This window comes from Barbus barbus (assembly GCF_936440315.1).
Source record: "Barbus barbus genome assembly, chromosome: 7".
NCBI lineage: Eukaryota > Metazoa > Chordata > Actinopteri > Cypriniformes > Cyprinidae > Barbus > Barbus barbus.
In genome coordinates this window covers 35,944,801-35,960,547 of record NC_136735.1, presented here as the reverse complement: position 1 = coordinate 35,960,547, position 15,747 = coordinate 35,944,801, and the positions used below count along the sequence as shown (strand labels likewise).

At 35.4% G+C, this 15,747-nt stretch overlaps 1 protein-coding gene across 1 annotated transcript in view; it reads right to left on the bottom strand.

Annotated features, from left to right (window-relative positions):
* Positions 1-15,747, bottom strand: part of LOC306872400 (glypican-5-like) — a 173,121-nt gene that overhangs the window by 121,598 nt on the left and 35,776 nt on the right. Inside the window, exons 3-5 of the mRNA XM_079420929.1 lie at positions 4,799-5,493; positions 2,082-2,221; positions 365-487 (exon numbers count right to left, since the gene is read on the bottom strand). Of these exons, the coding sequence (XP_079277055.1) occupies positions 365-487; positions 2,082-2,221; positions 4,799-5,493 (958 nt within the window). The remainder of the gene's footprint in view (positions 1-364; positions 488-2,081; positions 2,222-4,798; positions 5,494-15,747) is intronic.

Here is a 15,747-nt window from a genome sequence, read left to right as displayed (position 1 = left end):
TATAAATAATTTTATTATAAAACTGTTTATTTTTTATTATAATAATCATCTGGACGATATTTTACTTCAGATATTTAACCAGGAACGAGTGGATTCTCCAAAAAAAGTGAAAAATGTGCAGTAATCACAAATAAGATAAATAGAGATGCATTAATATATGATAATCTTCAATAAAAAAAAAAATCAACCTAAACAGCAAGTACAGACACGCAACTCCTTCTGGAAAAAATCTTGGTCATTATTCACACCTAAAGACGCTGACAGAAAGCAAGCTTTATGATTTATGCCACGCTTATAGACATGATGATGAATAATTAGAGTTTGAGGCAGAAGGAACCAGAGGCAGAAGATTTGAGATGTCTACCTGGCCACACCAGCCCCGTTCCAGCAGGCCGTCCCGTCTCCAGAGGCCAGGTCGCTCACACACAGCTGGTCGGCCAGGCCACCGTAGAACGTGCGGTGCAGACGCAGACTGCTGAGGAACTCCCTGCAGACACACAGAGGAGTGTTTCACTGTCTGTCCAGCAGATGGAGCGATAACACATAATATTGTAAGAATAAGTGTCACAGTCCTACTCCACCCGCTCCGAGCAGGATTCGAACCGTGGTTTCCGGCGCGGGAGGCAGGTGCTCTAACAAGGAGGCTAAAGCACCAGCACTTACTTGCCTACGTCTGTTACATAAGCAAATAATATCTAATGCTATTTATGTGCATAAATTAAATATAAACATAACCAACAATTCACTTCATTGGCAACCCCAACTATTTTTCATATTTACAGTATTTGTTTTTTTTGGTATCTTGTATTCCCTTGTTAAATATTATTGATTAACATTTTGATATTAAATTGTAAAATATATTATATAAAATGCGCCATATGTACAAAGACCCACTTATACTGTTATTTTATTAAAAATAAAGATTTTTTTCTGCACGAGGCAAAAACAATTAATATTATTGTTATAATATTAATGTTAATAATAGTAAAACATGTTTTCAAAATATTATACACAATGTTTTAATTAATTAAAAATACCATGTTAATATATAAAATGTTAATAAAATAATTATGTACAAATACAAATTTATACAGTATTTATTTTGTTAAATAGTTTTCTTTATATTATTAATATTTATATATGCAAAAAGACCAATGTATACTGTATTTATGTTATTACAAATTCAAAAAACAATTACATAATATTTAATATTAATAATATATAATATTAATGTCATTTCTAAATACTATTACACATTAATTTCTAACATTTCTAAATGCTACTACGCATTATTAATACTACATAATATTTTTGTAGTTATCATTAATACTAATAAAATGTAAATATTGGCATGACCAACATTTCTCGTCACTAACAACCAGTGTCTTAAAACAAAAAAGTTTTTTTTTTTTTTTTAAAGGACCCCCAAATATTTTACATTTATATTTTGTATATTTTGCATATCTTGTATTTCCTTATCAAATGTTAAATATTATTGATTAAAATTTATATTGATATATAAAATATATCAAATTTATCATATGTACAAAGTCCAATTTATGCTATACACTGTATATTTTATAAAAAATAAAGATTTTTTTCTGCATGAGACAAATATTAATGTTATTCCAATATTCATGTTATTAATATTAAGATACATTTTCAAAATACTATTATACACATTTCTTATTTTTAATTAAAAATACTATATTAATATACCAAACGTTATTAATAGTTATGTACAATTATGTACAACCTTCATAATATTATTAATTATATATGCAAAAAGACCAACTTATACTATATATTATTATAAATGCATGCAAGACCAAAACAAATCTTACATAATCGTAATAATATATAATATTAATATTAACATTTAGACATACAGTATTCATTATATATTTCTATGGGAGGAAAAAGCGGTATAGTTAATGGTATAGTTCATAGTTTCGATGACTTCATTATTCTAAACTGTGTAAACAGTCATCATAACACAAAACAGGATGAGTAGATGCATCCAGAGCTTTGGCTGCAGTATACAGCATGTGTTGATGTTAGCAGCTGTTTTCCAGGCTTACTTCCTCCTGTTGCTGAGCGTGTCGTCTGTGTTTCTGACCGCTCCTTTCAGAGGAATGGAGTCTCGTCCGGCGCTGCCGTGCTGACCGCTGCTCACCTGCTCCGGCTGCTGTCTGTCGGGGTGACCGCACACCCTGCGCACCTGCACAGATCACACACCGTTACCAACTGATCCACACACACACACTCACAGGATATTTAACAGTGGCTGAAGCTCAGGGCTGTGACACTTGCACTTCTGCAGGCCAAAAGGGGTTGATGTGCCTGTAGTAACATGATCAAGCACTAGGTGATGCTGCTTATCAACAAAAGCAGGAACGGCATTGGCAAGACTGTGAAGGGAAGAGAGATAGAGAGCGATTGTTTATACACAACTACAGGAAAGTGAAATTTTACAGGAAAGAGGTGGTAAGAGCACACATTTTTATGTTGTAAAGTGACTGACTCATTCACTGTTTACTGGATATATTGACTCAGTCAGTCATCTCAGCATCAGATGGCACATCCAGGGATTGTTCACAGACTGTCTAGTTTGGAGACAAAAACGGCAGATCTGCACCATCTGAAGCCAAGTCTGAAACCGCCAGGTCCAATCTCACTTTCCTCCTACAGTTTTCAGAATTTGAAATCTCTTTATATCCATTTATACCATGGTTTTGTCTGAATACTGGATTCTGACTGGCTGGAACTAAGGTATGCATTAAAACCCTTTAATGCGCAGGTATTTCCAAGTCAGTTTAATCACAGCTCTATATTAATGCACTGCTTTAATTGATGCACACAAACCAAAACAAACACACACACACACACACACACACACACACACAGAGGGGTTGGAGGACACCGATTGCGCTGCACACACACAAACTTGTCAACACTGCCCCACGACTTTTATAAATAAAACATTTGCACTTTATTTTACAGTACATGTACTTACATCTACTAACAGTGTACCTACCTAAGACAGTACTGGTAATATAAGGTAACTACATCGGGTAGGGTTAGGTTTAGGGGTATGTTCAGGGTAAGTACCAACTTTTTACCTAGTTATTGTAATTACTAAAATAAGAACATAGTATGTACATGAGGAACAGGACTGTAAAATAAAGTGCTACCGGCAGAGATACTACATCACTACATTATATTCCTCAGCAACGAGGTGGTAAAATCACTGTTTTTTGAAGTAACTAAACACAGCTTCGTTGTTTGAAGAGAGACGCTCTTAAAGAGAGATAAATCTGCAGACACAAAAATGGCAGATCTTTAAGTTACAATTTAGCATCTCTTCTACATAGTTAATTCATTATAATTTGTATAATATAATGTAATATATTTTTTGAACATCTTTAATATGCATAAATACAGGTTTTTGATCAAATAAATATATTGGCTAAAGTGGCAGATAATTACATCAAAGATTAATATATTAATGTATAATTAACATTAAGTAGTTTAAATGTAAGTAGTTTTTATTAAATCAATCATTCAAATTACAATTAATCACATTAATATCAATATTAAATATTATCCTTTTCAAAATATGATATTAAATATGTTTAACATATATAAATATATATATATATATATATATATATATATATATATATATATATATATGTGTGTGTGTGTGTGTGTGTGTGTGTGTGTGTGTGTGTTTGTTTTTTTCTCTTATACTAGTCGTGACCCTGTGACAGTGACAACACCTTATTAGAGCCTTGATTCTGGTCCAGAATATGATCCACACCCGACCCCCTGCAGATCAAGTGTCACTCGATCACTGACAAATCTATGTGGTTTAAGGGCTTATTTGTGCTCTCACACACACACACACACACACGCACCGTCTGCAAACCTTCACATTTCAACAGCACCACCACAACACAATCTGAACATGCGTACAGGATCCCACAGAAGCCCAGTATGACTGCAGGCGTCCAGCACACATGAGTGTGGCCGGCCGTCCCGCTGCAGCTGCCCACACGGAGAATATTTTGGGAATGTTCTGGGCTCCCTGGCTGCAGCATGGCATGTGTGACTGCGAACAACTCATGTTCAGGCCGTACCGCATTCCACGCCGTCCAAACTGTAGTTACACCACGACTTTAAAACCAAATTCTCAAGGCATTAAAAAAATTGCAAAAATGCAAAGGCCAGTGTTTGGGTTTGAAAGAAATATTTTCACTTTTTTGTGAATGCAAGGTTTTTCGACGTGATAAAAGTAAACAAATGTTTAGCCTTCAGGATTTTCAAACTTTTCAAAATATCACATTTCAAATGCTGCCATCAAGTCATGTCAGAGTATACACTTTGTGAAAAACAGAAATTAGTATGTAATTGGCCTATGCATTGATTTAGTCCAGCCAAAATCCCTTACAACAGAGATATATATGATATGACCCCACTGAAAAATAATTAATAATTGTATAGTTTATAGTTTTAAGATCCCTACTCTCCCTGTGTAATCACTCTGCAAAGCCATGCAAACAAAGTCACCTACATCTTGGATGAATGTAAGCAGATAGACATCAAATTTTCATTTTTGGGTGAACTATCCCTTTAAATAAATTTAAACCACTTAACTTAGTGATTGCCATCGGATGTGAAGAGACTGTCATCTAACATAACAAAAAATGTTTTTTTAAACAAATCACCTACCCTGCCTTTAATTTGTTTTTATTACCAGCCCCGTTCAGCAAATCCCCTCAAATATCCCACGTACCTGTGCAGAAAGTCGCAGCGCGTTCCTCTGCGTGTGGGCCACCGCGTCCCTCACCAGCCTGTGAACTTCCAGAAGCACTTGCTCCAGATCCTGCGCTCCATGCATGCGGGTGGAGAGCGTCTCCAACGAGCGCACAAACTCCCTCCAGTGGGCGTCCACTTCAGCCAGGCTGGCAAGACAGCCTCGCACCACGTTGAGGCAGTAGCCCATGCAGGGCTTGCTGGTGGTCAGACCCTGGCAGTGTGGGCAGTAGCTCATCCTCAGCAGGCCGCGTCTGCATTCGCGGCTGAGCTGAATGTGGTCGGTCGTGTTGATGACCTCCACGCCCAAGTGCAGCGCCTGGAGGAAGACGCGGCCGGGCAGTGAGGCGTGGGAGATGAGCGCGGCAAGCCGACCCGGGGCTCCGCCGTACGGCCCCAAATCCCGAGAGGCGGCACGGACGCACTCGGCGTACAGCGGAGACAAGTGTGACAGATCTGGCTCCACCAGCCGCTCGTAAACCAGGGGAAAAAGGGCATCAAAGAAGCGCTGCGAAGCTTCCTCCAGACTGAGCTCGGAGCCCAAGACAAAGAGACCCACGTCTGTGAAAAACTCCCCGACGGGAGCCGCAGCTGGACCGGCCAGATCACGGTACGTGTGCAGGAGGACAGCGTGAGTGTGGTTCTCCGCCTGACGCACCAAAGAGTCCACGGTTTCTGGAAGACAGACGGAAAAAAAAAGATATGAGAGACATTTCAAAGCACAGTTATGATGATCAAAATATGTTTTTGTTTGGAATGACATGAATCATTCACAATAAGCTCAGGGACATTTAGAAACAGTCTTGTTCAATTTATTGTTGATTTGCAATGCTTAGAAATGAATAAAACCAGAAATGTTCATGTGCTATACAGGTTTGTCCTTTCAAACAGTTCAATACACAGTTTTTTAAAGAAAATAATACTTCTATTCAGCAAAGATGCATTAAATTAATAAAAAGTACCAAATTTAGCAACTTAAATAGGGCCCTTCCTCAGTTCTTATTATATTATATTATAATTAGGGATGGAAAGGAGTGGAACATTTCCAGAACATTCCAAAAATAATAAAAAAATCCAAAATAATAATATAATATAATAATTTCCATTTTATTTAGAGAACAAACTGTTTTCATCATTTTTATCCGTTTCTTTTTAACAAAATACTATGTAGATTTTATTGTTGACTCTTGTTCTAGATACTTTTTACCTATGGAAATCCTTCATTTTTTGGAAATAGTGTCTTGTTCGGTTTGATATAGATGTGCCTAGAAAAAAAATTAAAATAAAAACAGAAACTGTCACATGCGGTTACATTTGAATATACTACAGTTTAAAAGGGTTGGTCAGAAGGTGATAGAGACGGTTCTAATGTTACAGAATGTTCCTTTCAACATTCTATTAATCAAATGAGACCCTGGACCACAAAACCAGGTGAAAAAATGAAGGTCAATTTTTCAAAATTGAGATTTATACATCATCTGAAAGAATAAATCTGAATAAATAATCTTTCCATTGATGTATGGTTTGTTAGGATAGGGCAATATTTGGCTGAGATACAACTATTTGAAAATCTGGAATCTGAGGGTGCAAAAAAAAAAATCTAAATATTGAGAAAATCGCCTTTAAAGTTGTTCAAATGAAGGTCTTAGCAATGCTTATTACTAATCAAATGTTGATACATTTACAGTAGGAAATTTACAAAATATCTTCTTGGAACATGATCTTTGCTTAATATCCTAATGATTTTTGGCATAAAAGAAAAATCTATAATTTTGACCCATACAATGTATGTTTGGCTATTTCTACAAATATACCCCAGCGACTTAAGACTGCTTTTGTGGTCCAGGGTCACAAATATCATTGAAATAAAATGTGGGGAAAATGTGCACAACTCTTTTCAACAACAACAAAAAAATGTTTCTTGAGCAGCAAATCAGCAAATTTGAATGATTTCTGAAGGATCATCACTGAGTAATGATGCTGAAAATTCAGCTTTGATCACAGCAATACATTTACAATATATTCAAATAGAAAACAGTTATTTTAATTTGCAATATTTCACATTTGAACAGTTTTTACTGTATTTTTGATCAAATAAATGCAGCCTTGGTGAGCAGAAGGGACAGTTACACTTTACTTGAAGGGGTGTGCATAAGACTGACATGACACCTTCATAATCGTTTTTTTATGCATGTTTATGACAACTGTCATTAAGTGTCATTCGCTCAGTTATGTAATTTTTAATGCAAAGCTGACATTGAGAGGTCTTTGTTATGGGTTAGGGGTATGGTTAGGTCAAATAATATCATCTTTGCATTAAAAATGACATAACTGAGCAAATGACACTTAATGACAGTTGTCATAAACATGCATAAAACCTCCATATTCGTGACGAGTCGTGTCATGATTATGAAGGTGTCATGTCAGTCTTATGCACACCCCTTAAAGTAAAGTGTTACCGAAGGGACTTTCAAAAACATTAAAAAGCCCCAAACGTTTGAACAGTATAGTCTACCTTTGACCTTTGCATAAAAATGTCATAAAACTAGTGGCATTCTTGCAATATTCTATCTAGTTAGTGTTTTGAGCGTGTAAAAGCCCACACCACAGAAGCCAGTCCCAAGCCCTTTGAAAGCAGTGGAGCAGAGAATGGCTATTCCTGCAGGCGAATCCAATATGAAATGCTTTTTTATGTGTGCAATGAGATCTAAAGAGCTTCCTCAGTCCAGAGAGACAGAAAGAGAGAGAGAAATAAAAAAGTGGATAACAAGGCGCAGAGAGCTTGAAGATACAAGGGTGCAATGATGCCTTGAAGCGCTCTCCATATCTCTGCGTTTAAAGAGCGCATTGAAAGATCATCTGTCTTTTTTATTATTCCCTATTATCTCTGTTTATGATGCCCAAAATCATCTTTGTGCACATTCTCCAAACACTCAGTGCTAATTCATATGTGATGTATAAACAACAATAACTCATTATGCTGGAAATGACTCATAGTTATTGTCGTTTTAATGGCCTTTCTTCCATCGGTTTTAATTCTGTTTGCGGTTTCTTGGTTAAAAAAAAAAAATAAACTGTGTACATCAGCAATAAATTTTGTGAGTATATACACATTAACGCATTTTAATGCACAGTTTTATAAATGATAGTCAAAAATAATAAAACAAATCTCTGAAAAACTATGTACTGTATAAGAACTTCTGTAAAAATAAAACTCCAGGGATTTTAAGATATTCTCTTAAAAAAACTCTACTTTAAACTAGCAATTTATTTATTTATTTTTGGTGAAATTATGAAGTACTTTCAAGTACAAAACTACTGTTCAAAGATTTGAGGTCAGTAAGATCTTTTTAAACAAATTAATAATTTTATTCAGCAAGGTATGTATTCAATTGATCAGGACTTTTACATTACAAAAATAATCATTTCAAATAAATGCAGTTCTTCTGAACTTTCTATCAAAAATCCATTTATCAAAAAACAAACTATTTTCGATATTGATAATAAGAAATGTTTCTTGAACAATAAATCAGCATATTAGAATGATTTCTGAAGGATCACGTGACACTGAAGACTGGAGTAATGATGCTGGAAATTCAGCTTTGCATCAGAGGAATAAATTACATTTCAGAATATATGCACATAGTAACCAGTTATTTTAAATTGTAATAATATTTCACCATATTACTGTTTTTATTGTATTTTTCATCAAATAAATGCAGCCTTAATGAGCAAAGGAGACACAAATCTTACCAACCCCAAACTTTTGAATGGCAGTTTATATATATATAAATATTGCCAAAATAGAGTTCAAACTTGTATGATTGATATCATCCAATAAAGTATTATAAACACATTTTACAATCTGAGAACCACTGGGATGATATTTCTATAATCACAGGGCTTCACCGTGAAGGATGAGGAAGATAAGATAAGTAGAAATAACCTGATGCAGGTTACAGGATCAGTACAGCAGGACATCCAATTTCCTGCTGAAGTCTTTTTGTCTATGAATGAAGTATGACTTGCAGAGTTAGCAATATCCTCGCTGTGCTTTTTATGATCCCTGAGAAATACCTGAAGGACAGGAGAACCTCAGCCAGCACAGAAAGACCTCCTGAACAATTCATCTAAGTGGAAATACTGTAAATACTTTTATAAGACGACTATGGAGCAAAGTGTATTGTATTAATAGCTAAACAAATAAATGGAGAAGCATTAATAGTGGGTGAATTTGTCAAATCTGTCTGAGAGCCAAGCAATTTTTTAAATGTGTAAACATTTTTATACAGCATGCAACTATTTTTTTTTTTTAAATTTAACAAATTTTCATTTATTTAAAAAACAAGTTTAAATATAGCTTGCATAAAAATACAAATATTTATTCAGAATTGTATTTAATTTATGTTATATGTATATATGATTTACAATATTATGATAATTGGACAAAAATAAAGAATGTTTTTTAAATGTAATAAATTAAATACAATTCTGAATAAATATTTGTATTTTTATGCAAGCTATATTTAAACTAGTTTTTTAAATAAATGAAAATTTGTTAAATTAAAAAAAAAAAATGGTTGCATGCTGTTATATGGTTATGTTAAATTAATAAATAATACATTTATTTAAAAAAATTATAACATTTTGACATAGACAGACTGGCCAGTAATTCAACGAATCCAACTTCTCTTTGGCACTTGAGAAGTGTTACTGTTGGACCCTGATTGTAGATTTGCACACATTACACTGCTGGCATGTTATCCATGGCATGATTCTTTTTAGCTAAGTGTCTGACTGCAGTTTTGATCGCCTGTGGAGATTTGTCGGGATAGAAGGGGTCAGGGCGACTGGGGCCGAATCAAGCAGAAGGGCGAGAGGTTGCCCTAAAACCGCCGTACGGGGAAATATGTCTGTCTGAGAGCCGAGCACATCATGTGCCTATCATGGGTTGTGGTGTAAGTGTGTGATGAGGGAGAGACGTGTACCGGGGCAGAGAAAGACAGATCTGAGAGGGTAAAAGAGTGTTTTGTGTTTCTTTAAAAGAACATTAATGTCATATTCTTTACATACAACAACTGCATCTCTATCCCTGAGGACCTCCAGTATGAACCGAGACCTTGATGTTATTTTCTCTTCCCTGACAACACTCCACAAGCACACTTCAGCGCTGAGAGCTGCTCAATCCCTGCATTACCAGCTGTATGATGAGAAATCCTCAACACTACTCTTCAAAAATAAAGCGCATAAGTTTTCAGTGATCAGTTAATGTTTTGTTTCGCTTTGTGTTTCAAAATTTTAATAAATCACAAGAACCTTTTTCCACTATAAAGAACCTTTTGTTATGTTTCTACACTCTTAAAAAAAAAAAAAAAAAAGTTCTTTAAATGGCATCCATAGCGTGAGAACTTTTAACATCCATGAAACATTTTCAAAAACAAAGGATCCAAAAGGGTTTTGGAAACAATTCCACAGATGAACCATAAAAGTAAATGCAGATTAATGGAATAAAACATGGTAACATTCAAGACTTTTTTTTCCCCCGCAGTCACTTCAGTTGAAAAAGTACTGTTTTAATGAAGCAACAATTCTTCAGTTCCAAACAGACCCAGTATGGAAGAAAAGTGTGAAGAACATTTTACAAATCTAATGAATTTTCTTCTCCACTAAAGTTCTTTAATGTGGTTCCATTAAAGGGATCCCTGGGTATTAAGACTTGTATGGCTTAATATAACGTAAATTATGTCTCACTGAAATAAGTAGTAGAAAACCAATCAACGATTTGTGTAACGAATTCCCGTGCTTTTCTCCTCCTATTATCGCTAGGAAAGCAGTCTAACATTGCTTCTCTTGTTGCCCTTTGACTGAAAAACGATACCACATTGTGTGGCTTTTGGTTGTCAATGTATTTTATTTTCTGGGTTGCGTTGCGGTAAAAAGCCAAAGACCATAGAAATAAGCGCCAGTAGCTCACCGAGTGCAACCATGAGACGTCATCGACGCAGAATGTACTGTGCACGCAAAATAATGGCGCCCCCATAGTCAAAAAATGATGTTGATTTTTTTAAATAACATACATTTTCATGGGTTTTCTATTACATATTTAAATAAGAGACATCATTATATTAAGCTATATATGTCTTAATACCCGGGGATCCCTTTAAGAAACTTTAATATCTATGGGACACTCTTCAAAATAAAGGTCCCAAAAGAGTCAATCTTTCCATTACACTAAAAGTTCTTCACAGTGAAGAAATGTTATTTAGATTAATAGAAGTGTTCCGCACACCAAGGGAAAAATAGCAGTCTGAGAACCAAACATGATTTCCTTTATTTTTTCTTCAAGTGTGGATGTTAAAGGTTTTTCATGGAACCACTGATGACAATAAACAACCTTTAATTCAAGAATGTACTACTATAAACAAGTATCCTCATGGTGGCAAAGACAAAAAGAGCAGAAATGTGCAGGTGTCGGGCAGTGATTTGTGTGAGGATTAGATGCTTTTGATACGTTTGGTCTTGGCCGACTACTGAGGGTTCACAGGGATTAGACACAGCTGATTAAGAGCTGGCTGGCTGAGGGAGGTCACCGAAGACTGTTTACCACCGAGCGTTAATGAATCCTCCTTACTAGACCGCAGAAAGACAGTGTGTCTGAGCATGTGTATAAAGATTGACGTCTTTAGGAGCTAAACGGGAAGATTAGTGAGTTCACTGACTGGAGGTGACTAGAGTAGAACCCATTATATGCTCCGTGACTATTTGTCTCATTTAGTGGCTCGTTACACGCTGTAGTCATGGAGAACCAAACTCGCAGGACACGCTGAGAGGCGATTTCCAAGAAATTCATTGCACTCGTGGTTAATCCAGAGTCAAAACCTCAAGCGACCACCCTTAAAAAGGTGGCATGGTTTCCCACACTCTTTGGCCAATGAGTTTCTGTGAGTTTTCGGGTCATTTTAGACATTTCCAGTCGTGTGTGTGTGTGTGTGTGTGTGTGTGTGTGTATGTATGTATGTAAATAACAGTAACAGCAATTTATAACTGCGTGAATATTTGACATTATCTTAACTTCAAAATTGAGGGGGTGGGGGGGTTAAATTCTGTTTTGTTAATTTCATTGACTTTTTGGGGTTTAAAAACCCCATTATCTTTAGGTTTTCTACTACCACAGGAAACCTGGAACATGTCGAAAAAACAATTTTTTTATATATAATATTAGATAAACGATTAACATAACAGGATATTCTTAATTAACGCCAGTGACTCCACCCATTCCTTTGCCTTCATCGTTCGCTTTCCCGAGGCAAACTATTAGCATGACAGCAGGATAACCGAGACTGAGAGACCTTGAACATTTGTCCTGAAGCTTGGCCGATGGCTCCAACATTTTCTGCTGATGTCTCCACGGGGGGACGCCTCAGGGAAACCCCCAAAGAGTTATGGGAGAGATCAAACCAAATCGTGACAAAAGTGCTAACTCATCAGAACTGAGATGAAGAGAGCGTGGAGAGCACACCTGCGATTCATGACAGGTAAAGCCCTGGCATTTCCTTCATTCGGAGCATGAGGAGGACAGGAAAGGCAGGCGGGAGAGGAGATTCGTGTCACCTCAGATTGGAACCATATGAGTGCTTCATAGCGGGACGCTAGACAAGAAAAGCCCGTGAGGAAGACTGAAGGACGGCTATGCTATGCTGAGTTTCAGCAACTTCAGCAGGAAGTATCTCAAGCGTGAATATCACAGGACTATTTTTCATTAGCTATCCGCTGGGAGCCATAGAAAACACCACAACTATTTACTAAACAGCATTCTTATTCTTTCTGCGTGATTCGATATAAATCAGGACCAAATTAAGAGTTGGCATCACTGATGAGCCCAACTGTGAAATTAAAGTTGGCCAACTTTTAACTGTTAAATAAGAATCTGGGGATTTATTTAAAGACCCAATGAAATAATAATGTAAGTTTTATAACATTTATTCCATATATTCTAGCTCCAAAGTCATTTATGTGCTAGTGTACTAAAGCTGACAATAGGCATGGGCATAGTTTGTGTGTGTGTGTGTATGTATATATGCATAGATGACGTGGGGCTATTTTAATTCCAAAAGCCAAGGGAACTTTATCAGGATGCATAGTATCCTGGATCCATGAAGTAACTGGCCTTTAAAAATAAAAATCTGCCTGCCTCTATGGGAATTTACCATAGGGGTGCCCAGACTTATGCACCCTGTATTTTAAGGAAGAACATTTATTTATTTACAATACATTATTCATTCACAAAGAAAATTGGTGTCCTTAAAGGTTGGATTTTTCCTATTTTTTTTTAATTAAGGCATTAAGTTCAATTTCCAAAAGATGAATTTTTATTTCTCTTTTTAAGTCAACTTTAGCATGGGTGTCTAAACTTATGCATAGCACTGTATAATGTATATTATAATTAATATATTACACTATATTTTATTATATTAATATTATTCCAGGCAGGATGTTACTCAGCAACCATCTTTTTTTTTATTATTATTGGCAGAACTTCAATAATCACAGTTTTTCAGACTCACTGACAGTCTTATTATATGATTCGCACAATTCAAGCTCTAAGGGACTTTATACAACACACTCATTCACTGAGGTTTCAAGGGTCATTAAAACCCCTTGATGTTTTCTGACAAGCATCCGCAGTTATACATGATTCCAACCACAAATTGGGACAAGATTGAGAAGAAGTGCACGACTGTGTAGTTTATAACGCATGCTGTGCCATTACTGAAAGTTATCAAATGAGGGGAGGAGGAAATGACGTGTTTTGAGCTGGGAAACATTCATCTCAAATCAAGAAATAAACGAGAGGACATGCTATATTGTAATGTAGTCAAAGCAAGTCGGTTACAGTTAGAAACTGCTGACATACCTTACTATTTAAAGAAATAGTTCTCCCAAAAATGAAAATTTGCTGAATATTTATGCTGAATATAGATGTAGATGAGTTTGTTTCTTCATCGGATTTGGAGAAATGTAGCATCTGAAGTGAATGGGTGCCGTCAGAATGAGAGTCCAAACAGCTGATAAAAACATCACAATAATCCACAAGTAATTCACACCACTCCAGTCCATCAGTTAACGTCTTGAGAAGCCAAAAACTGTGTTTGCAAAGAAGAAATCCATCATTAAAGTGCTTTTTTTTTTTTACTTCAAACAGTTAATTGCTTAAAATAAGAGTCCTCTATCCATAGCATTGCTTCCTCCAGTTAAAAAATCTTTCATCTGAATCAGGAGAGAAATACGCACACATCAAACACCGTATAACAGACCAAAACCATTCTAAACAAACATGTCAATGAATTTTGATGTGAGATATAATAGGGGATGAACTTTTTCACTGGAGGAAGTGTTATTATGGATTAAGGGCTCATATTTTAGCTGGAAGAGATGGCTTGAAGTTAAAAACGTCTTTAAAAAAACGGTCACACTTTATTTTAAGTGGCGTTAACTACTATGTACTTGCATCAAAAAATATGTACAATGTACTTATTGTGGTCATTGTATTGCAAAATGCTTTTGCTGCTATTGAGGTGGGATACGGGTAAGGTTAGGGACAGGTTTGGTGGTATGGGTAGGTTTAACAGTGGTGTAAGGTGTAAGGGTTGGGTCAACAGTGTAATTATAAATGTAATTACATATATTTTTAAAAATACCTAAGTACAATGTAAAAACATATATGTACACAATGAGTGCATTGTACCAAAATATTAATTTAAATGTAAGTACATAGCAGTTAAGGCCATCTAATATAAAGTGGGACAAAAAAAAAAAAAAGCTATTCTTACAAATTAGTCATCTGCTCATCATGAAACTGCCCGGGTTCTTGTTCTTCTGCCTCTTAATGCAAGAGATATGCTGTTTTGATCTTCTAATGCAGAATACACATCCCAAATGGGACTGGTCTTTACAGGTGGCCTTTAGTAGAAGAACAATGCGTCAATGCTCAGACTGGTGCATGAATACTGCATGAGCTGCCCTAATGCATTGTTCATCAGATAAAGGGCACAACCACAGCAAAGACACCAAATATCTTTACTCTGAGCTCTCCTACAGACAGCTGACGTGATGTTTATAAGGCCTCGCGACCCGATAGGTTGATGCTACTATGACGAGGACCTTCAAAGGACATAAAGAGATTTGGTAAATACCACAAAACCATGTGGAAACTTGATTTTTTTTATTTGCAAACAACATGTGAGCTCTTAAAAGAACAGTTGGCTATTGAAGATCAGGCCTGTGGTTTTAATGTCAAAGGAAATAAAAGTTACAAGGACGGTTATTGGTTTTTCTTTGCTCGAACAACTTGTTTAACAACGTTTAAATCAACAAAACAGCATTCACAACTTATTTTACTTCAGTAATCTGATGCATTTACATGTGAACAGTATAGGAGGAGACTTAGGAGACTTGATTTTATGCATTAGGATTAATTGGATCTTAAAATGTTGGCATTACATGTCTAAATAATTAAGTTAAGCCTAATTAAGTTGCATTAGTAAAATCAGTCAAAAAATAAAATAATTAAAAATGGCTTTGTTTATTTATATATTTATTTGCTTGCTTTTTTTTTTTTTTTTTTGCTATGCATTGAATGCATACTATTTTTTTCATAAGCTGGGTTTTATATTTAATCTTATATTATGTTATTTTTACTTGTTCTCATATGAATAACTTAGTGCTTATTGTAATGCATGTTATTTTACAACACTTTGAGCTTCATTTATTGCATGAAAGTTTGTATACTATTATTGATTGTATACTATTATTATTATTATTATTATTATTAGGGTTAAAAACTACATAACAAGGAAGTTTAAAAGAAAAACTTATTGAATTTATTAACTTATTAAGTAAAAAAATATTAAGTAAAAATAAGTAAATTAA